General features: G+C 39.1%; 4 protein-coding genes across 4 annotated transcripts; 2 read left to right on the forward strand and 2 right to left on the reverse strand. All coding sequences in view use genetic code 11, as the record gives it.

Moving 5' to 3' along the window:
* Positions 1-1,849: 1,849 nt before the first annotated feature.
* Positions 1,850-3,611, forward strand: EGR_07847 (Thioredoxin H-type 2; the record flags this gene model as incomplete). The annotated part of the gene is made up of 3 exons (XM_024497096.1): positions 1,850-1,903; positions 2,972-3,136; positions 3,483-3,611. 3 exons carry the CDS (start codon positions 1,850-1,852, stop codon positions 3,609-3,611), a joined length of 348 nt encoding a protein of 115 aa, XP_024348507.1.
* A 531-nt stretch (positions 3,612-4,142) lies between these two features.
* Positions 4,143-5,255, forward strand: EGR_07848 (Splicing factor U2AF subunit; the record flags this gene model as incomplete). The annotated part of the gene is made up of 6 exons (XM_024497097.1): positions 4,143-4,186; positions 4,243-4,305; positions 4,339-4,393; positions 4,424-4,579; positions 4,614-4,747; positions 5,069-5,255. 6 exons carry the CDS (start codon positions 4,143-4,145, stop codon positions 5,253-5,255), a joined length of 639 nt encoding a protein of 212 aa, XP_024348508.1.
* A 348-nt stretch (positions 5,256-5,603) lies between these two features.
* Positions 5,604-7,265, reverse strand: EGR_07849 (hypothetical protein; the record flags this gene model as incomplete). The annotated part of the gene is made up of 1 exon (XM_024497098.1): positions 5,604-7,265. The coding sequence occupies one exon, from the start codon at positions 7,263-7,265 to the stop codon at positions 5,604-5,606; it is 1,662 nt and encodes a 553-aa protein (XP_024348509.1).
* A 9,370-nt stretch (positions 7,266-16,635) lies between these two features.
* On the reverse strand, positions 16,636-21,085 carry EGR_07850 (Splicing factor; the record flags this gene model as incomplete). Its single annotated transcript, XM_024497099.1, has 8 exons — positions 16,636-16,775; positions 16,874-17,009; positions 17,293-17,379; positions 18,374-18,536; positions 19,526-19,646; positions 19,870-20,062; positions 20,914-20,996; positions 21,031-21,085. The coding sequence occupies 8 exons, from the start codon at positions 21,083-21,085 to the stop codon at positions 16,636-16,638; spliced, it is 978 nt and encodes a 325-aa protein (XP_024348510.1).
* Positions 21,086-22,553: the final 1,468 nt, after the last annotated feature.

The raw sequence follows: 22,553 nt of genomic DNA on the forward strand, positions 1-22,553 counted from the left end.
GCACTGGTTATTTGTCATCTGTTCAGCCCATTAGTTGTTCATTTTCAATTTTAACATTAACCGTGTGATGGCATTATTTACAGGATTTGATACCCTTCTACAGCCTGTACGCTGTTCCTTCCTTCTATTTCTTCAAGAACCATGAGGAAATCGGAACGCAAGTTGGAGGTGACTATGCCAAATTGCGCACTTGCATTCGCAAATTTAAGCGTATGAAAGAAATTGAATAGATGGCATCAAGGCAGTGTTTCTTTTCCTTATTCGCATTATTGACATTTCTGATCTCCCGTCATAAAGTAAGGTCAACAAGTGAACTCCTCTTCGTTGTTCAATTATGTATGTGTTTGCGTTAAAGCGGTCGCACAATGAAATATACCATGAAAAGTTATTTGTTCTTTCGATTTTTTTGTGTTTCGTTGCATCTTCAAAATGCACGTGTACACTTTAGTTTTTCCAAAAGAGCTGAGGTTACTGCATGCCCTCAGGCCATGCCCTGGGATTGCGTAATCAAACTCAGAGTTAAACTATCTATCAAAGCACTACTTGTCTTTATGACCGTCTTCAAATTCATCCTCTATCCTTAAACACTGCAGCATATTAATGTGTGTGGGTCAAAAATGTCATCTTTGTTTTTACAAAGCATCCTGTTTAGGCGTTTTTAAACTGACTCATGTATTTTACAGTAATCACTCAGTCGATGTTATTTAGAGTATTACGGTTTGTATTAACAACAAAATTTGGTATTTTCTTTATGAATAATTGATTTCAATTCGTTTCAATTTATTTACTTAGACATATAAGGGCTTTTGTAAAACGAAGATGGGATCCGATAGATACGACGGGTCTTCAGGGTAAAGAATAATGATTCTAAAACTATGCTTCGTCTAAGATGAAAGCGAGCCAATGGAAACCCAATATAAAATATGGATTTTGTATGTGAAACATCTTAAGTGTTAAATACCTTCCAATGTTTACAACGCCCGCATTTACCCATTTGCAGAATCGAACTAACGATCCACCGCGTCTAACGAATATATTTTAAAGCGACATATTATTTGCATCCCTTATTAAAGTAGGATTATATAAAAGGTTTCTACATAGTCAACACTATAAACAACAGAAGTAGTGGTAGTAGTCTGATACTACTTTTGCACCACCGGCTGTGTTTTTGTTCGATTTGTTTCCGACCGTTTGAATGAAACATATTTTAAACACATCAGAATTTATGCAATGTTTTAACTTTTTGTAAACAGGTAACGCTGAATAATTTGTCATATAGATTTAACAATGCCCAATGGACTTCGTAGAAATGCTTTTACTTTGATCGAAGTAATAGAACGTTTTTTATTTGTATTTTAGCTCAGTAAAAAAGGTCGTGTATATGCTTTGATATAACTAACCAGACTTTTGAAGGAATTTCTACCCTTAGGCTCTTCTATAGTTTTTAATAGAACGAAAAATTCATTTCTCACGCCTCAAGATACGTGTGTTTACATCACGGAAAGTCCAACTGTTTCATTCACTTCTTAATTGATAAGACTAGCTTTTAATGGATTTACAAACAGTAAAGTAAAGTTACTGGGTAGACACTCCCGCGACCACTCCTAATGCCCAGGGCGAAGTCACAATTTCCATTTAAGCAGGCAGTTGAAAATACACGGGGGCTTAACTTCACCACACCTTAAGATAAAGTAACCGAAGCATTAGTCCGACATTTAATCACCCATTTCATTTCCAAGGCAGGTCTAATTACTCGTCCAATGTTTTAGTTGCAGGGGCGTTGACGTTATGTATTAAGGGATTAGGTCGAATTAGATGCATCTTCATTTGAAGCTGCAGTGGAAACGAGATGGAAGCGAAGGATGCTGAGGTACCACCTCTGATCACGGTAATAAACGATGAGGTAAGCAGGATTTAAATGCTGCCAAGTGGAGAATTTGATATTTTAAATATGTTATTTGTTGAAAATTGCTTTCCCATTAGGTTTATCACTATTTGCAATGTTATTCAAAATTTGGCTGTAACTGTCATGGGCTCTTCAGTGATGCAACTCATAGACTAACCTTACTTGTGATCTACTCATTCTAAGCAATGCAAGGAATTCAATGTATTTTAGTGTTTCACCCAAAAATACCGAAGGTATTGCCCTTTACGCAATAACGACGCTATTAAATTGTAAAATGTAATCATGACACTTTGTTTTGCCGTACTTATCGACCAAATCACAATAATCCTCTCCACTACACTGTTCTTGCATTCGAATTCGCTGGATTACTGGCGTTTACTACGATTTTCCCTTAAACAGATTAAAAAGATGGCAGTAAATGCAATATTTTCATGGCAGAAAAGTAAATGTGGAAAATATTTAGCCACTCAAAGTGCAGACAACGCTACAGTTCTGAAGTAACTGAATGAGTACACAAAGCGGTTACAAGCAAATTTCTATTAACACCTTTTAAGACCGTTATTTTTTTAGCCAAAATTTGACAAATACTTTGAAATCTCCAATCCTGCGACAGAATTCTACCGAAGCATCAGTGTGAATAAAAAAGAGGGGTATTCCGGATTGTATGGCGGTCTAGATTATTACATACGACGCGCTATTCGACTGGAAAATTTATGTTTAGCTAATGAGATTAATTCCTGTCAGACTATGAAGAGAATTCCCGATATATATTTATTTCATTCTGTTGTTTTTACTGCAGTAACTTAATTATTACTTACTTACTAGAGTAAGCATTATTCGCAAAATTCGCGTGTTATAAGGTTGCTCAATTAAACAAGGGAATCTTTGATGTTATATATTCCATAATATCGCATTCACGCCTATGTACGTGGCAGCAATATGCTCTTATCATTGCTGCGATTTAAATTGTACTAAATCCTATTCTATGCCATTCTATTAAAGTATGGTGCACGTTTACCTATTAATGTCAATTTTTTTGTAAACTGTGATCTCCCTTGGTCGTAGAATGATATGGAAAGCCTAAAGGAAATGAGCCACAAGTGCCTGGTGATCGTCGACTTCTTCGCAACCTGGTGTGGTCCTTGCAAATCCGTGAAAGTCGCCTACGAGAAACTCGCCGAACATGAAACCAGTGTCAAGTTCGCGAAGCTTGACATCGATGTTTATGAGGTTAATGAAACTCAGGAAATTCAAAATTATTTAAAGTTGGGGGAAGATATGACCGTAATACTACAGGCTAACTGAAATTATTCCAAAATCAATTGATTAAAGCAATGGGCTGAAAATTTTTGAATCGCGGGCAACTAGGAAATCATTTTGATGACCAGGTCCTAGCAAACTATTGATAAACACATCACAATTTTCGCTGTTAAAGCACCAATTAAAAATAATAACATTTTTAGACCAAAATTTTCCAGCTTTTTACTGCTCTTTATAAGTACAATTCCATTTTAGCCCTGTTATTTTAAGACGATTTACACTATAGCAAATGCATTTATGATTTTGTTGCCCGTAGGACGCTCCATCTGATTATTCGATCGTCGCTATGCCCACATTCATGGCGTTTAAAAACGGAGAAATGGTTGATTCTGTCGTTGGCCCACACATCGAACAGGTCAAGCAAATGGTGGCCCGTCTGAAATGATTCCACTAAAGCATTTTTGCGTTACATGCAATTTTTCATTAAATAAATTATGTGGAATATAACAAAGTTTTCCTTGTTTGAAGACATAAAAAACTCAATGATATCATGCAAAAAATCTCTTGGCATGCACCATTAATGTAGGTTTAATCAACTTAGAGATTAGCTACTGCATCTCAGTACTTTGCAAGAATGGACCATTTACTCATTAATTAATTCACTGGTTTATAACTACTTGTATTTTAAAGGATTGCACTTGTTACTCTGCCACTGTTGCTTACTGAAAATTCATTGCAATAAAGGGAAATACTTTTCTAAAATTTCACTGAAATAGCAACTTACCTAATTACATTAGTAGGCTCATGCAGTGTGGTTGCAAAAAGTAACAGCTTTTAAATCAACAAAATTAAATAAAAAATTATTATTTTTTAAGAAGCAGAATACTTACTTCAATCTCCTTCTTTGATGCTACTAATGTATTTGTTTTACTAGGCCACCCTAGTGCGGTACGTGCGGTCGCTTACATGTCTGGTGATGGCTGAGTACCTAGCATCAATTTTCGGAACTGAGAAGGACAAGTAATTTTTAGTCATGTTGCATGATTTCCAGAGTTAATTGCTCCTTTTATTTCAAGATCGGCGCATGTCGACATGGAGAACAATGCTCGAGGCTGCACAATAAGCCTACATTCAGCCAGGTAGATGGTTCTTCTTTCTTTGAGTGTGTTTAGACGATATTGCTTCAAAACCTATATATCGCTCCGCATAACAATGCCAATCAGGCAAGTTTTCTCCGTCTTTTGAGTGCATTCCTAGAATGTTGCAAACATGACTGAAGTTCAAGCTCAGGAAATCTTCGATGAATTCTTTGAGGAGGTTTTTGTTGAATGCGAATCAAAGTACGGTGAGATTGAAGAAATGAATGTTTGTGATAATCTGGGCGATCATCTGGTCGGCAATGTATATATTAAGGTTGGCTACCGTAAATTAGCACAAATTTTATAAGTTTCGTAGAGAAGAAGACGCTGAAAAGGCGGTTAAAATGTTAAACCAACGTTGGTTTGGTGGAAGACCTGTTCACGCGGAACTTTCTCCCGTCACTGATTTTCGCGAGGCTTGTTGCCGACAATACGAGCTGGGGTGCGTCGGATGCCTCTTTCACCCCCCCCCCCCATTTCCCTCTCGTGATGGCTGTGGTTGTTTTACTGGTCTTATTAGAATGATTCTAGTCATTTCTGATGACCGGCTAAATTTATTCTGGATACTAGCTTTCACTGCGTTAATTCAGCTGTTGCCTACTGTTACGCGGGCTGTTTTTTGTTTGTCAAATGATTATTCAGCAAATTGTGGTATGTTTAAATAGTCGAATTCATGACTTTTACACGATCTTTACAACCCATCACGCTTTTGTAGCATGAGTTGTCTATTTTCGCTGGTTGCTATGTTTTATCTTGTGGTTAGGGAATGCACGCGTGGTGGTTTCTGCAACTTTATGCATTTGAAGCCCATATCCCGTGAACTATGTCGCAAACTCTACAATCGCAGTAAACGTCGTTACGGTGGAAGTTCTAGACGCAGAAGGTCTCGGTCCCGTTCTGGAGGTCACCGCAGATCCAGGTCGCCAAAAGCTCGTGGTTCTCGACGTTGAGTGGTTTTTCGTTTCTGTATATTACCATGTTTTGAACCTTTGCCGAAAAAGTATACTAATGATAAAAGCATTTTAAAGCTAGTTTGATTTTCGATTTTCGGAAGCTTAGAATCTGAAACCACTTTTTGGTTTAATTAAATAACGTTCCTTAGTGTTTCATACATTTGTTCCGCACATTTGTGATTGTCAGTTTATTTTGGAAATTTGCTTCTGTGCGACAAATTAGCACGCGATGGTTAGTATGCCCTTTATCCACACTGGCCCGAATGTCCGTCGTTGTTGTTTTATTTCTTTTTCATCGAGGACGCTATGTATATTATTGTCAACGTTAGGCTCTTTGACTCCGACTCAAGACCGAATTTCTGCGGGTAAGTGATCTGCTCGTGAGTGGCCTGGAGAAACCCGGTTGGTGCGTTGGGCCTGATGAATGTTTTCTTCGGAAATCGATGTCCCCCTTTCCTTGAAATGGCACACTAGTAGTACAACAAGGAGGATGTTGATCAGGAAACACCCAAAGTTAGTCCACACACCGAGGCATAGCCAGATGTCGTCGATGGGCATCTCCCAATCAACCACTGCCTCACTGATGGTCGCACTGTAACCACTCCAGAGGATTGTGCACATTGGCACGGCGGTAAGGAGGGTAGTCAGGCCCCATGCAGAGAGAATGTGGACGAGTCGCACAAGAGGCGCCACTGCGCCGAACACAATCATCGTCGTGACGCTGAGCATGAAGAAGTTCGTAATATGAGGGACATACAGAGAGACATGGCGGTATTCAGGCATTAGGATATTTCTATCTGCGCTAAGCAGGCTCACAAACACGAAACAGGCTATGAGGCTATAGAGAGAACAATAGATATGCTGCATCTCACCTCCGGTCAGTTTTACCGACGTTATCTGGAGGTGTGAGATAAATTTTTCGCTCAGTTCACCTACAATTTGGCAAAGTCGGAGACTGTAGAAAGCGGCCATGGGACCATAGACAAGACAGTTGAGCGTAAAGCCGTCCAATTTACTGAGAACACTGACTCGGATTGCATAGTCGCTTAGATCCCCACCATGAAGGATACCTTCCAACTGGCGCTTTAGGTTGTGCTGTTCTGTGGTACCGAAGAAGGTTGTATGGAAGTCTCGACCAATTGGTATACTTAGGTTCCTTCCGTGTATCCTAATGGGTTGTGCAGCAAAGAAGGCGAGGAGGAACTTTAGGATAAAAACGCAGTATCCTATGGTTATAGCTGTCGTTGCCCTCCACTGGGGACCGATGTGGTAGTAGAGTTGGTATAGTGGCTGTGCTGTCAGGAGGAGGGGGAAGACTGTGCCCAGTAGGTGAAGGGGGTTGTGACTGCTGCAGTGGTTGCGGCCCGCCTCTTTCATGGTCTTGTTGAATCCTTCAATCCTTGCCAGGAGCATGATGCCTCCGCAGATTTCCATTACACTGAGAATAGAGCACAACGGTAGGACGATACGCATCCCACCAAAGCTGCATAACAGCATGAAGCCGATGAACAGTAGGAATCCATCTACATTCAGCTTAAAATACTCCAGCTGACTATAAAGTAGAGTTCCGTTGTAGATGAGTAGGATGTAGATAAATCCAAAGATAGAATTGATGTGGTATAGGAATAGGGCTAACTTATTGTTAAAACGAAAGGCCATAAAAGCAGTCATGCTACCCAGGCCCAGCTGGGCAATTTTGTGCCACAGCCAAACGCATAGCAGCAAGCTAGCTGTCCTTGCGGCGAATAAACAAAGCGAATTAACACTGCAGAGGTAAATAGCCTCGGAGATGATGCTCGGTGACAATGTACACGACGTCGCTAGGGCGACGGTAATAACGTTACGAGTGATCCAGCGTCGTCCACCGTTAAAAACCTCATCGACAACCTCGAGTTTGCTGCCAAAGATACCGCTCTTCTCGATTCTGTCCACTGAGAGAAGAATCAGGGTACCAGCGACACAGAGACCCAAGAGAACAAGGTGCCAAAGATTGTCAAGGAACTGCATATAAAAATTGGAACTTGCTGTTAGTACCGAGACGCGTAGACTGCCGCTTAATGAATATTGATTTTGATCACCTGATCGTCTCCAAGTGCGGAATCAGAGTGGAATCTGCCTGCATGTAGACAACGTCTCTTTATGGTGTAAAATGAGATATATGGTTTTCAAGAATAATAGGTGCGCATTCACAGCACAAATATTAGCAGTGCTTCCCCACTTTTATCAGCTCATTAGTCATAAATCTCCAATTATCAGTCAAGGTGGTCTATGTTGCATGCAAAAGAAGGTCAAGATAAAGTAACACATTAAATTTATTGTTGACAGATGTGTGAAGTAGTCAAAACCAGTACATTACCTATGCAGAGTATTGAGATTCGGGACGTTAGGATTAGGTGCTGTATGGCTTAATGAAATTAGTAAGTATCAATATTAACTAGAAGGAGAGGAGATAGGGAAGATCCGCTGTGCAAAAGTGCCTCACGATTAGAAACTTGCATACCGCCATCGACCGAATACACAATCTTCCTAGACACAAAGAACGTACGCAAAAAGCACCGGAACACAATATACATCAGCAACATCGAAACCACCCCCCAAAAGAGACTGATAGGCAAAATAGCGACGATTCCGGACAAACCATCAGTGAATTTTATCGTGCCTCCACTTAAATAAGATTGCCATATCGTATTCGCCTTCAATAAACACATTTTGAGCATGGGGGGGGAGGGTAAAGCATGCCAGCGCTTTACCCGACATCGGTGATGCACGAATACTTAATGATCCACTGTAACGTTAAAACCGATAAATAAAAGCTTAAGTCGCAAGAAACTGACCAATTGATTCACCACGTCGATTCAAAAGGTTAGACCAAATAAAATAAAGATCACCGGGAAGAACATTGAGTTCAATATGTCCTCTCAAATTTTTGAGAGAACGGTCTCATCACAACAATGAAAAAGGGGCAATGAAAAGCAGTCGAGAACAGACAAAGACGACTTCTACTACATGTTCATACACACCAAGAATCCGCAACAAAACCGTTTCGTGTGGGAATTCGGCTTATCCAAATCTCGCATTACAAACCATTAAGTGATTTTGCTGACAAATAGACGAAAAAGATGCATAAGTAATAAGCATTTTTTATTCGAGAATAGAAGAACCCTGATAAATTTTGCAGTACAAAGTTTCACAATAAAAAATTAGTGGTTTTGGTAATACAAAAAGTTCAACCTATTTCAACGTGTAAATTAGCTATGACTTTTGCGAATTCGGCATAAAAGCTATTGTTCGCTTTCATTTCTGCATGCATCATATCAGAAGCTTGCGCTAGTGGTGTAAAGCATTTAGTGCAGATAGGACAATTCTAACGACAATCCAAAGTGTACGCAAAGTGTAATGCTTCAAGAGTTAAATTCAAATTGCATGGAACGGTGCCTAAAATCTAGTTCCTGCAAATTGGTCTGCTAGAATATATCTCATTTGTTTTTCAAAAGCTGGCTTAATCCTTTTCACCAAATGCTACGCTAGACCAAATTAAGGTAGAAGAGATTATAAACATGGCTACTATGTAAGGCAATATGAAATTGCGCAACCCTTACTGAATAGCACTTAAACCTCTCTTTTACAGTATGACTAGCGAACTATGGTCTTCAAAACACTTAGGCAATTCCCATTCAGACCTCCAAAACTGATGAAAGTGCTTCCCAAATTCCATAAAGCAGTTTATAATCTACATGAAAAATGTGCCATACACTATTAATAACAGTGGAAAACACTCCCACGAGACAAAAGGAAAGCATGCCAGAAATTAAGTGCCTTAACGGAACACCTGATTTTAAACAACTAGGCGAACATTACGCGACATGAACGAAGTTAAACGCACAAAAAGAAATCTAGGTTTGCAATTTTCCTTTGGATTTTAAACTATTTAAATCATTTTCTGGTTTATCAATCGAGTTTGTAGTACCCTAATACCGCCCTGAAGACAAAAAAGGCACAATATTTGGCTTAAATATGTATATATTCGGTCCCCAGAAGGGCTTGGAGCCGCCGGCTTGGCGCGGAATCCAGACCACCCGACGAAGGTACAATGGCGGAAACCCAAAGTGGCCTTTTAACAAAACCGAGAGTTAAACAACCAATGCATTACAAGTACGCTTTGTTGTGATAACTTTTCTTGGCTATACTTTTTGTACGTTAAATATTAGCATAAATTGAATGTCACAATTTAAGAAAATATTGCAAAAATGTGTTTGGTGAGGGCAAATGGCGATTTAAGCCTTGCTTCCGCCTTATTTTTAAATAGCTTGCCAGACTCTTTTAAAATGAAGCATAACCTTTATTGCCTAATTCTACAAATCTTTCAGACTGCGATTCTGCTATAAATGGCCACATTTGTCTTTCTAGACTAAAAAACTGATTTGCAAACTGCAATGCACTAACATTTCAGATAAATGAAGGAATTGCTTAAACATTCAAATTTACGATTGGTTGTACACCGCTGCATTCAAATTCGGCGACCAATTTCATGGAATCAAGTGGATCTATTATATAGGCACTGAAAGTTGGTCACTTTTGAAACAGCCGCCCGGAACGCTACTATTCTTATCTTTGTTAAGAGCCAGAATTCAGGGCGTGGATGCTCTTTACCATATGCCTGAAGTATTTTTCGCACAAAATGTCTAGCAATTTGTCAAACTGTTGCGGTGTCAATATCTATATGACTTTTTATCAACAGCTGCTAATCATTCATGGCGTCGGTAATGTAGCTGTATTATGACATTTTGACATTTTAAAAACATTTCGGTTGTTTGCCTATTTTTACATGTTTTAGTAGTCACTTTTAATGCAAAAGTAAATGAGAAGCACAGATTTTGACAAATTCTGTTCTCAGCTTACATTTCGACAGTCAAAAAATTTCAGCTTTTGTTGAAAAACTCGTTTAAGATGGCGCTTTGTAGCTGCTATGGAAGTAGGTCCGAATAAAAGTCTCTAAGCTATTGAAAAAACTTTAAATTTTCACAACCTTTTCTTGTGTACTTGCCTTTGCTTTGGTGGGCGAGGTGTGCCTTTTTGTAATACTTATTATACCGAAACCGCCGAATCAAGGGTTGTTAAAGGTTAGCTATTTAAGTAACGATTTTATTGAAAAGAAGGGTTCTAAATTTTGCTTGACAATCATCGCTACTCATGTTACAGATCACTGAAACAAGTACATGTTATGTAGGCAACAATGGTGGCCAGATCAGTGACTTAATGAGAGATTCGCAGTGTTCATTCAAGCTTAAAGTAAATTGCTCACATAAACATGGAAATGGAGCGTATTTGCAAATGTATGTACAATGCGTGTAAGTGCTTGATTTACAAATAAACTTAAGTGAAATGACTTCATGATTTTTATGCCAGTATTTGCTTAAATTTATATATTTTCGGTTGCTCAAACACTCTCCAAAATTAAGCAGATTTACAAGTACTTATTATTTTATGTTAAAACCGGACTTACTCAAAACTTCTATGAGAAGTTTCATGTATAGGTGAGGCATATTATCATCTTCCTACCTAAAATTAGTCGGATTAAATCAAATAAGTTTAGCTATTACTCTTTTGTAGTCACACTGAAACCTGATGATTTGCAGCATTATTTAAGATAGATTTTTCAAGTTCGGGAGTGGCCAGCAACTCTTATTTATTTAGAAAACCGCGAATCGCAAAATTTACCTGGGTATTTTGTTAACGCACAATTCAACAAAAAATTAGTTACTCCCAGAAATAGACGTTCTTGAGAATAAGCAAATGAATGAATTTCATTTAACCACACGCACTTTTATAAAAACTTTAATAGATAATTAGTTTCTACTTCAGATGCAGCTATGATCCACTCAAATATTGTTGAACCGGAAATTTGTATTGATTTTAGATCGGACTCGTATACTTTTATTTGTTTGAATTGCCTTGGTACACTAAATAAGGAAATCGGGCCTTCATATTATTTCAAAACGCTTACTTGATAGTGCGAATAAAGCGCTGCTGCGTGGCTAGGAAAAAAACTAACATTTTGTTTTTAAATCAATGCTGATAATGATCACAAAGTAGCGCTTAAATGCGTTATAAATAAAACCTCTTATTTGGTGGGACGTGGCGGACGTCAAATTTAGACTCACTAGCTTCTTGCCGCACATTTGCTGGTCTCTAGCGCATACTTTGTTAACAGAATAAACGGAAGCTCATACTTTGCGCGGATATGTGGAAGCCCTCGAAAAAATACGTATGCGCAAAATAATTCTTTGTTAATAAATGCAGCATCATAAGGAAATGACTAGATGTATTCACTTTGCAGACCAAAACAAACTTTAATCACCTTCACCGCATACCACAGATGCATAAGTACTCAGCCTCAGTGCGAATTCACTGGACTCTGATGGTTGTTTGACTCTATCAAAAATAGATTTGACTGATGTTGTGATCCACGAATAGGTACTAAAAAGGCAATAAAATGGCACTGAGTGCTCTGTAGCATTTGCCGGTTTTTTAAATTGGCTAATGTGTCGAACTAACCATCCTAAGTTGGTGCGCTAGGTTCTGTATAACTGTGAACCTGTACTGCAACGTCCAAAAAATGCTTTCGAATGTTTAAGTCATCAAAGGAGGAGGTAAGACTTTTCATTACAGGATGGTTGAATGAACCTCCAAGATCCAACGGTTCACTCAAGGTCCGTTCCATGTCGACATGGCATTCTCTGTGTCGTTTTTCCGAACCGCCGTGAAATACGGCGGTTTTATAGTTCCTCATCGTGTTTTCGCCCATATTTCTCGATGCACCATCTTCCATTAAACTTCGTTCCATTTCTAGACTGTCCGAACCTAAACTTCCGCATTGTCGAGCCCGTTGCATTTCCTCCTGTCGACGAACCGCCTTCTCTCGCCGCATCTGGTCCTTGTAGAATTCGGCAAAGTTGTTCACAATTATGGGAATCGGCATGGCGAGCACAAGCACTCCACAAAGAGCACAACCGGAACCAATTACTTTGCCCCATGTGGTTGTTGGACTCATATCGCCATATCCAACTGTTGTCATGGTGATTATTGCCCACCAAAATGTGGCTGGAATGCTTTCAAACTTGGTCTCCCGTTCGTCTTTCTCGGCAAAGTAGGCAAGACTAGAGAATATGAGAACACCCATGGCTACGAACATCATCAGGAGGCCAAGTTCTTTGTAGGATCTACGAACGGTATATCCTAGTGCCTGCAAGCCAATAGAATGTCGTGCCAGTTTGAGAACTCTGAGGACGCGCAGCAGTCGAAAGACTTGAACAACCTTGCTGATGGCAGTGAGGGAGTCCAAAGCTTTTGAAACGTAGTAGGGAAGAATGGCAATCATGTCTATTATGTTCATAGGACTTTTTAAGAAGCGGTATTTGTAGGGGGCCACAATGAATCGAACAAGATATTCAATAGTGAACCAGATAATACAGACCAGCTCCAGATTGTCCAAATGGTATTGGGTGTTCCCATTAGCCTCAAGGATGCTATGCTGATGTTCTTTTAAGCAGCATGTCCTGTTTGTGATAATAGGTGCCGCCACTGTGTAGTTTTGGAATTCTTGAGTCATTGCTAGTGAATTCAGCGACAATCCAATTGTTGATAGAAGAATGAAGGTTACGGAAATTAATGCTACTATCTAAATTAAAATAGAAAAGGAGAATGCTAATAAGCTTATTCAAGACTCATAATTTTTCTTTACTGTGAAAATGATGACGGAAATCCGCGTATGTCCATATAGGTAACAATCGTAGTAGCGGGTTGTTCTAGAATACTTTTCAAAGCTTTCACTTAAAAGATACAGCCTTTTGATCCAAAAGTCATTCATGCATATTAAAATAACAAATTATCCCGCTGTGAGCATTTGAGCTTCATAATACCAATATTACATGATTCGATACAATGCAACCACATTAGCAGGAAATGGAAGAACATAAAGCCAGCTCATGCACTATTAACTTTTATTTTGTTACACTTGAAAGAACCCCAACTACTTGACCAAGCCTGATTTTTTTAAATGTGTTCCTATGCTAAATATTAGTAAAACAGAACAATTATGACTAAGATGTATTTCATTATTTCGAAAAGTACATTGCACTTAATCACTTCTTGAAAGCGGGCACACTCAGAAACTCTATCCTAATGGAATTACGACATGCTTAGTCATGCTAAACATCACTCTACAGTTCGAATGCATCAATAAGAACATTACGTATTCAAGTTTCAGCTGTCAAATCAAACCCCTGGAATGCTAAAGGTTTGATTTGACACCGAATCGTCTAAATTTGCCTTCAAAATAAAACTGAAAATGTTTCATATAAGGATCAACCTGATCTTGTAACCGTGAAAAAAGTCAAGAAGTCGAATAGGTAGCATTGTAGGTAGCCAATAGATTTAAATAATTGTACAATAAAATGGAACAATACGCAAGGATGCGCAATGCTTTGGCGCTCAATGAAGGCGTCAAGGGAGCAAAATTTTGTGGTGAAAATGGCGCATCGAAAGTAATTTGCAAAAATATCCAGGAGATTTAGGCATAAGGTTCTTATTACTTCGGTCTTTTGAAAAAAAACTTTTGAAGATTAGATATGAACCTAGTAGACTTCTAATGGGCAGAAGCCAAGGTTGCACAAAGCAAAAGGGAGTCAGCGAATTATGATGCTTAAAATTTTACCCAGTCAGTCACTTGGATTTTGACTCTTTTTAAAATATTTCACTGCATTCTCAAGCTTACTCAAATAAAGAGGAGATATTCCTGCCTATAAAATGAGGACTGTGGAAGTACCTTCTGGTTGCTGAAGGAATCTCCTTCGTTCAATTATTCATACATATAACAAGGGTAGACATTTTGACCAAAAGGTGCCTGGTAAAAAGGATGCGTAAAACATTTTCTTTCCTTATATTTTCAGGAAGGACTCGGGGCCTATATAACATCAGATTAATTCTGTCTAGTTCACAATTTTAAAGTATTAAAGAATTTGCATACATCCTTTAAAAGTTCCATTCCAATCTGTGAGGTAAAACCACAGTATTCCCACCTATTTCCTTTATTGATTGCCTAATCAGGTAGAGCACATTCAGGAATTTTTGGCACTTCGACAAGGCTTTCTACATCAGTAGGGAGACTGCAGATTTTATTTTACAGTAACATTGACATATACATTGGTGCACATTTTAGGAGCCCTGTTTATACTAAAAAATCAACTTTGAATAGTTGTCATCGCCCTAAAGTATGAAAATTATCGTGATTGCGCACTCTAGTTATACGGAAAAATTTCACGTGTTCTTGGTGTAAAGGCATTCATTCCAAATAAAGTGCATTGTGTTTTTATTCCGAAAAATTTGAAATGCTTTTATTCAGCGAAACCCGCAAATACTATTATTTTATTAGTAGTTTTTGTGTTGTTAGCATTTCTGAGCGATTTTAGTCCGGAGCAATTGTGCTATGATAAAAATCTTAACAAAGCCTTGAGAGCAATGCATATGAAAACATTGGGAAGATAGTTGGAAAAGACACCTACTTTCTGCCTATGTAAAATAACAGAGGCCAATAGGGTTATTTAATGGAGCTTTAACTTTACTCTTATTGTTTTGTGTAGCATATGATTCAATACGGAAAACAGAATTTTACAAATAGATGCTGGAGTTGGCGGCACAGCCACTCATGCATACGGTTTTTTGTCAGTTTTTCGTTAATCTCTCGTACTGTAAGCATTTGTTTATTGCTGTGTATAGTTTTTTGTAGATAGGAATTATTGGCTACCTGAATGCCATGATCACCACTCTCCACGCCTCATATATGGACGTAGACTATAAACAAGAAAGCGATGGGACCTTGTTTTGTTAATGTTCAATTTTTGATGGAAGGTTGACACACACGCACTCCATCAAAATCCCGCCTCGTAGTTATTATATGACGTGCTTTTTACTCGATATTAACTTATGTGTCCTGAGGTAACGTTATAATTTTCGGAAAGATTTCAAACTCTCTTTATCCTCACTTTGGAGGAATATACATTAGCTAAAACCTGATCGTGCCCGGTGATCCTGCAATCATAATTGTTGCTTAAGGACAACAATTTTATTTACTTGGAAAAATTGGAGCAATTAACATTTTTTTAGAGGACCTGGAACATTTATTGATCTAGTAAGCATGTTCTCCCTTAGACAATACAATGAGGTATATTTTTCCGGACAAATGATACCTCTGTGTTATTTATCAAGACTTTTAATTTCAGCATAAAGCCAACCCTGCTAGCAAACACACCTTCTGGCCTTTAAATAAATTCATTTAAAAGCGTTTCAAGGACATTTCTACAAACGCTTTGCATAATCAACCTAATTTGTGACACTTTAAAGGCGTTTTTTGTTATGCTAATATATGTGATAAAGTAATGGGGAATTAGTACCTGCTTTTACTGCAAAGCAAAAAAATTTGTCGGGTGCACAGCGTAACAAAAATTATACACATTTTGTTTTTCTGGGCCTGTGAAAGGCAATCTATGATTTTGAATAAGCACGCAATTATCGTACACTACAATCGCTTTTCACAATGGGTTAGCATTTTGAGTTCAGCCATTTGGAAACTGCCGTCATGTTTTTAGGTGTCGACTTCTATTGCATTTAAAACACCTCATTATTAAAAACTTGGTGGAAGCTATCGCTAAAGCGTCTTTCAAACTTAAGTAGAAGGAAGTTGTACTGCTTGGAAGATAGGAAGACACCTCTTAGTGAACCAAACAAACTCATCGATTAAATGCTTTTCATGGCTGTTGCGCGTCTTTGATGAGTTTGTCTACCCTCGGTGTCATTTTTAAACCTCCCGCGCAATTGAAGGTAAAAATATACACGGAAGATACCATTGATTCCATTCAACTCAGCCTTTAAGGATAGGCGCAGAGGTTTAAAATGGCACTCTAATTTTTATGGAAGTTCTTGTGCAAAGAAATCCTTTTTTGTGTCTAGTTGCTTCATCACTACACCACCAATTAAGCCTAATTCACAAAACATAAAATTAAATGTAATGAACCCAATTTAAGCTATTTTAACAGTGCATACCGAGTTTACTTCTCAAAAATTGCTTCGTCATAGTAATAGTTGGGATGATTGGAAATTAAGAGAAAATATACAAATCAAAGGCAGCAATGGGTTATAACAAGGGGATTTGGAATGAGGTGACATATTATAATTTAATTAAATTGTATAGTTAGTAATAAATACTAGTGCTCGAATATCGTAAAGTTTCATTTGCTAAGTCAAGCGATTTTCGATGGGATAAGGACATTGTCGCCGTGATAAAACATTTAAATACATTATTTTTATTTATTTGAAGTATGTTTTAAAAAGTCACATTATATTGCACTAAAGCACTTAACTGTGTAAAAATACGGCAAATAAGAGCTGGAATATCATGGATTAATTCAGCATTCACTACTGTTTGCAGGTAATTTCTTGATATATTATGGATAAAGTGCATCTCTTTTAATTAACCAGTATTCGACCAGGTTTATCAAGTTCACACTGGATTACATGCATTTTTCGAAACGATCAGGTTGAGTAATGAAAGTGCGCCTTACTAAACAATTCCAGTTTGTTAAATATTTCAATTAATCTTATCATCGATAAAACACTAATAGGCACTGCATAATCATGTATAAAAAGCCGTCTTTCGGAAAGTCCTAAGCTTACCACAGCAAGAAATTGACGCATAGGCTGAATAATGTGATTGGTTTTAACGCATGCAACTTTTTGAATATTGACGTGTTTTCTAAAAGTGGATTTAAACTCCACGGAGAAAGTAGCTATCCTTAAGTGACGAGTAAAAATAGTGATATTTTTTTAACAGAAAGCATGGTTTGTTAAGAAATATATGACTACACTTTATAATTATATTTAGTGACTACTTTATGCTGTAATACGTGTTTGTTTGAGTGTCTCTATCAGATGAGAAGCGGTTGCTTTGAGTTAGCCATGTAATGGAGTGGACGCTTTTAACCCCAAAATAAACGAGCCTCGATAACTTTGATAACATGCAGAACTCCATATCACTTATCAAATATAAATGCCATCTTTTACACACTTTCTGTTTGAAAGGCCAAAATTGGAAGTGAAAGTGAGAAGTACTGAACCACTTATAATGCCACTTTTGAAGTAAAAATGCGTTGAATGACAAAATTCAACGAATGATTGGTGAATGCTTATCGATATGAACACCTGTCGAGCAGATGGCTAGGGCTACATGCCCGAATGTATTTTCTCACGTAAAAAAATGTACTAACTGCTGGTTTTCATTTGGGGCTTTACCAAATTAAGCCTAGTCTAAATCGGCCTAATTATTCACTAATTAAGCCTTTCTGTACCATTATGGGCAAATTAGAATATTTATTTTGATCCCATAAGCCTATATAATGAGTGAGCTTCTCGTAACCTAATTCACGAATAATGGACTCTTACACAAACGTCAATGATGTTTGGCATCAAGACGCATCTAATAACACTCGCTTTTTGCTCTATTTCTTCCAGCCCTCAACTTCACTGGTTTTCGAGTAGTGGAAATCCAGAACTCTTCTCTCAAATGACAGTAAAAAGGTAAATTCGTACTGTTTAAAAATAGTACAAATTCAATAATGAAATTAATGCCTACGCGAACTTCACAAGACACAGCTGTGAGTATAAGTCTAATTCAAAATAGCTACGACTCCAACCATGTTCTCTAGGTCTAGCATGGTAAAAACCAGGCTCCTTTTAAAGTGCTAAGCGCATACAAGAATTATGTAATTTTATTGTGTTTTAAAAGTAATAGCGTTTTAAATATTTAATCAAAGTTTACATTCGAACCAATGCCTAAAGCAATCTAACGTGAGATAACACTCAATCATGTGTAGAATTTTGTGAGGGTAATTAGGCCTCGTTTGAAGTTCGCTTATTGCTTATTTGTTAATGATCATGACAAAAAGATGCAGAGTGAGTGTACAATTTAAAAAGCAATAATTAAGGAGTTGTTCATTTACCTAGCATTAGTTTCAAAGGGTTTGTTTAAATAAAATAAGAGAGGCCGTGCAAAAATACTGGCTTACTCTAGCGGCTGAAGAAGTTTGAGGCTTTTCAAGAATGTCCCATAACTTCTTACGATAAACAGCGCATTTATCATTTCCAAAATACTCTTCGTCCATCTCCTGCATAAAAATCTCGTTCACCTTTTTCATCTCATCCTCAACATGCTCCTTCTTCTGATAGTACCTGCTTAAGCAGCAGGGGTCCATGTTGTGGTCTTCGATGCCCCAGTAGATAAGATCGCTGCGGTATGCAAGGATACAAATATCATCCATCGTATGAAGACGGCCCGTCCGATACATATTTAGGATACAACCGAAGGTCTGCGGATGTCGATCAAAAAAGTACTCATTAGTGTCGATATTGTAATCATCGCACAGCTGCATAATATCCTGGTGCGCAGTAGTCACCACCATTCCCATCACCACTATAGCCCATATGGCGCGGCGGCATTCCTAAGGAAGGAGTACACGTTCTGATCTACGTGTTCACGTAGGACTTACCAGGCAGTATAACGATCCCGAAAACTGTATCAAGATTTCGGAAGTAGACCCGAACACCAAAGTTTACCTGGACCGCCGGGATGAGGCCAAGGCCCAGTTGGGCCAGGTCCGTACCAGCCTTGGTATCCACGATGCCCCGGAGGTGGTGGGGGCGGCGGGGGTGGGGGGTAGTGACCAGCCACGTAAGTGGCGGGCGGCCCAGTCGGTGGCATGGCAGGAGGGTAGGCAGCACCGGGGTTTGGGACTCCCATGTATCCCCAGGCGGCTGGATGAGATGGCATTTGTGGAGGCGGCGGGAGTACCGACGCAGCTGTCGAAGTAGGAGTTCCACTACTTTTGTCCTCTCCCTCCTCTTCTGGCGCGGGAGCTACGCCCGGTGGGGGAGGCTGCTTCGGTGGGCCTGATCGTGCGGATCGCATGCCGGGCGCTAAAATTATATCCGCTTTTTTAATAGGAATGCAATGTTCGTATAGCTAAATTAACAACCACAGGTGTAGACGTCATGTCAAGATGCAGTTAATCCCCGTGAAAATTCTACACGATATAAACAGTGGCGATGATCCTACCTGTTTGAACACTGAGACAAAACAAAGTGGTTCCAAACAAACTTATAAGGACCTACCAACTCCTGGGGGCAAAGTGGCGGCACCACCACCATAACCAACGCCTAACTCCGCCATAAGCGCAGTATATTCACTGTCCATTTTAGCCCTTTCCATCGGATTGATGCCCATATGTTCCATGGTGACCGAAGGATCGCGTAGTTTACAGTCTGACGCAAGATGACCGAAACCTGACAACGCACAACAGAGCACAGACGTTCACAGATGCCAGGCAGCAAGTCACAAATGTCAGAGACAGTGACCTACCACCACACATGGAGCACTGGATCTTATTCGTAGCAATATTCTGCGCCTCCGCCATTGCCCTCAGACGCGCTAAACCCTCGTGTTCACGCAGAGTGCCGTTGAGGAGTGCCAGCTCACGAAGCTGCGACTTTCGCAGGTCATTTTCACCCTCAGGAACCTCAATACCCTGGCGGATGATGCTTTGAATCTTCTCCACAGCCTTTTGGCACGACTCTGGAGTAGCAGCAGAAACGAAAGCATGAAGAGGTTCATCTTCACCGGGAATAGGCATTCCATCTCGGCGAATCAATTTCCCGTCTTTGACGGAACCTTTACCACGAATAATAATCTTCGCTCCAGTCTGCGCACAAATTTGTTGAGAAATAGTTTTACGTCAAAACGATAATTGCAAATATAGCGTAAACAAAAATGAATAAGCTTATAAAAGTCGACATTTGGCGAGCAATAATCAAAGCCTTTGTGAAACCAGGAATGCTTGATTAGTGTTTCTAAGACTACTCAACTAAGAGAGCAAACTACACACCAAGAACGACTAATAAGGCTCATTGGACGCAAACGAGCGCCTACAACGCCTCATCTAAATTAATGATAATAAACGGGACGCTACCTCCTTTTCTAAAGCTTTAAGCGTATTCCCTCGCGGTCCAATAAGCAATCCCACGAAATTAATGTGGGGGTGATCTTCTTGCGGTATGAATATCTTGTCCGTGATTTTGTTTTGTGGCGCTCTAGAAATGAAACACAAAACGAGGAAGCACCTGTAGTCTATTGGGGGTTTGTAATCGGGATTTAGCTCCAACATTTGCTGAATAAAATTGTGCCGATTCTCCTCCATTGTTTTACGGGTTCTATATTCACGGGTGTTTAACCGTTTCCCATCACTGCTGTAAACCGGCTCAGGTGAGGGGGACCTTAAAATAAAAAAGTGGATAGAGCAAGTGCTAAATGGGATTCCTGAAAAGCAATGCGTTAAATTCCATACCTTACGCAAATGCAATCTCGTGTGAAATCTACCAGCGCTTTGATCTAACAGATGGAGCTCTACTAAAATAGGATTAGGTATTAGTATAAGAGTTTACCCAAAAAAGCTAACGTCCCATATCTTATCGCTCGCCTATACGTGAAAAGACAAATTAGTTTAACGCATTGCTGTCGATAAAAGATTATATACTAAAAGCAAACGGAACTAACAACGTACCTATCCTCAGGATTTGCCGGAATGCCCAAATCACCAGTCTTTAGGCGTCTTGTAATATCTTCTATTTGAAGTTGCACTTGAAGGAAGAATGTGGATAAAGTTCTACTTACAGATATACATTTTCTCTTGAGCTGGAGTCAGGTTTGGAGGCAATTGTGTAGGCATCCCAGGTACGTACGTTTTGTCATCATTTGCGTTGGACCAGCGGCTACGACGCTTTCGAGGCCTAACGATGGCCCATGCGCTCGGATCGTTAGTTTTTGACTCTAAAAGCCATCACTTACAATGGCTACGCGTACCACTCCCATCGGTGATGCACAGATAAGCTCGCTTACTCATACCCAACGAAAAATGGCGAAAAACAGTAAAGGACTACCCGGACAGCTCACTAAAACAAATTTGCTTGGTTAAATGATTAAAATCAGACCACAGCAAGCTGTAAAGCTTTAGCAAAATCATCCCAAATTCAAAAGCAAAATTTTTTGCCTAAAAATAAGGCAATTGTTTGATGTTAATGCCACCAACTATTTAAAGTAATATAGTGGGATATAATCCGAAAAATAGAGTAACCATTAGTACAAACCGACTAGTAACAGCGAGTCGGTATACCATTTAAAGCAAGAGAACAGGCAGAATTGAAAATAGATCCAATGCTATTTTGTCTGTTGGTTTTGGTTTGAGATTTTTTATGCTGAAGCCTTATTAAATACTATTGGTTCAACGAACAGAGCAATGCCTGTAGTGCTCCAAGCCTTCTGTGAAAACGAAAATAGCCTTAATTCTAGAACAGGGAACAAAAAAGGGCTGAAGGAGCTACTAGCATGTCCTGGAGACCATGTCAACTACTGGATGGAAAAACCGGAGGCCTAAGCTCCGCGTACCCAAAACCAAGAGTTAAACAAGTAATAAACTACTGCAAAACTATGGGAACTGACGCTTCTTGAGACTTCTCCTCAGCCTTCTTGAGGCATTGTGATATGAAGTAGCTGTATATATTGCGTTCTGGAAGCCTGGAAGGCTGCCGAAAAGCTGGGATACCAAATTTTGTACTTGCGCTCTTCAAGTGTTTACAATGGCTTGTGTGCTTTGTGCTTTGTCGTAAGTATTTTAGTAAGGGCACTCGTTTACTCGATGTCCCTCTGTAGAAGGATTTGTTAAGCTTCATTTTTTTGGTAAATTAGGGTATACTTTAATTTGAGGTTAGCAAACGCTGGGACTTGCCTGAGTGGCTCAGTGGGAAATAGTTATTTCCTTAAGGCTTTTTAAAGAGGGTGACCCCACTTTGTTCTACTTGGAACATTGCCATTTAAATCTGAGACCAAACGGGTTTGTGTATGCTACCAATTGTGAATTTATTATTTTTACTTAAAACAGTCGAAAATGAGTGTTTTTTAGGTTACAACCGCTCTGAGCATCTTTTGTGGATTGTTTTTTGGTTATTAAAACGATTTTTGCAATTCGTTTGTATCTATCCCTTTTAAACGTTAAACGAAATCACTTGCAATGTTTTCAATCCTTTCAATGCTGTTGTTACCAACCGGAACTGTCATTTTATCCCACATAGCTGCTGTGCTATTCCAGTTGTGGTCACTTGACGTGGATGTAATCTACCTGTATCGGCATCAAAACCTTG

Source organism: Echinococcus granulosus, assembly GCF_000524195.1.
Source record: "Echinococcus granulosus chromosome Unknown EG_S00088, whole genome shotgun sequence".
Classification (NCBI taxonomy): domain Eukaryota; kingdom Metazoa; phylum Platyhelminthes; class Cestoda; order Cyclophyllidea; family Taeniidae; genus Echinococcus; species Echinococcus granulosus.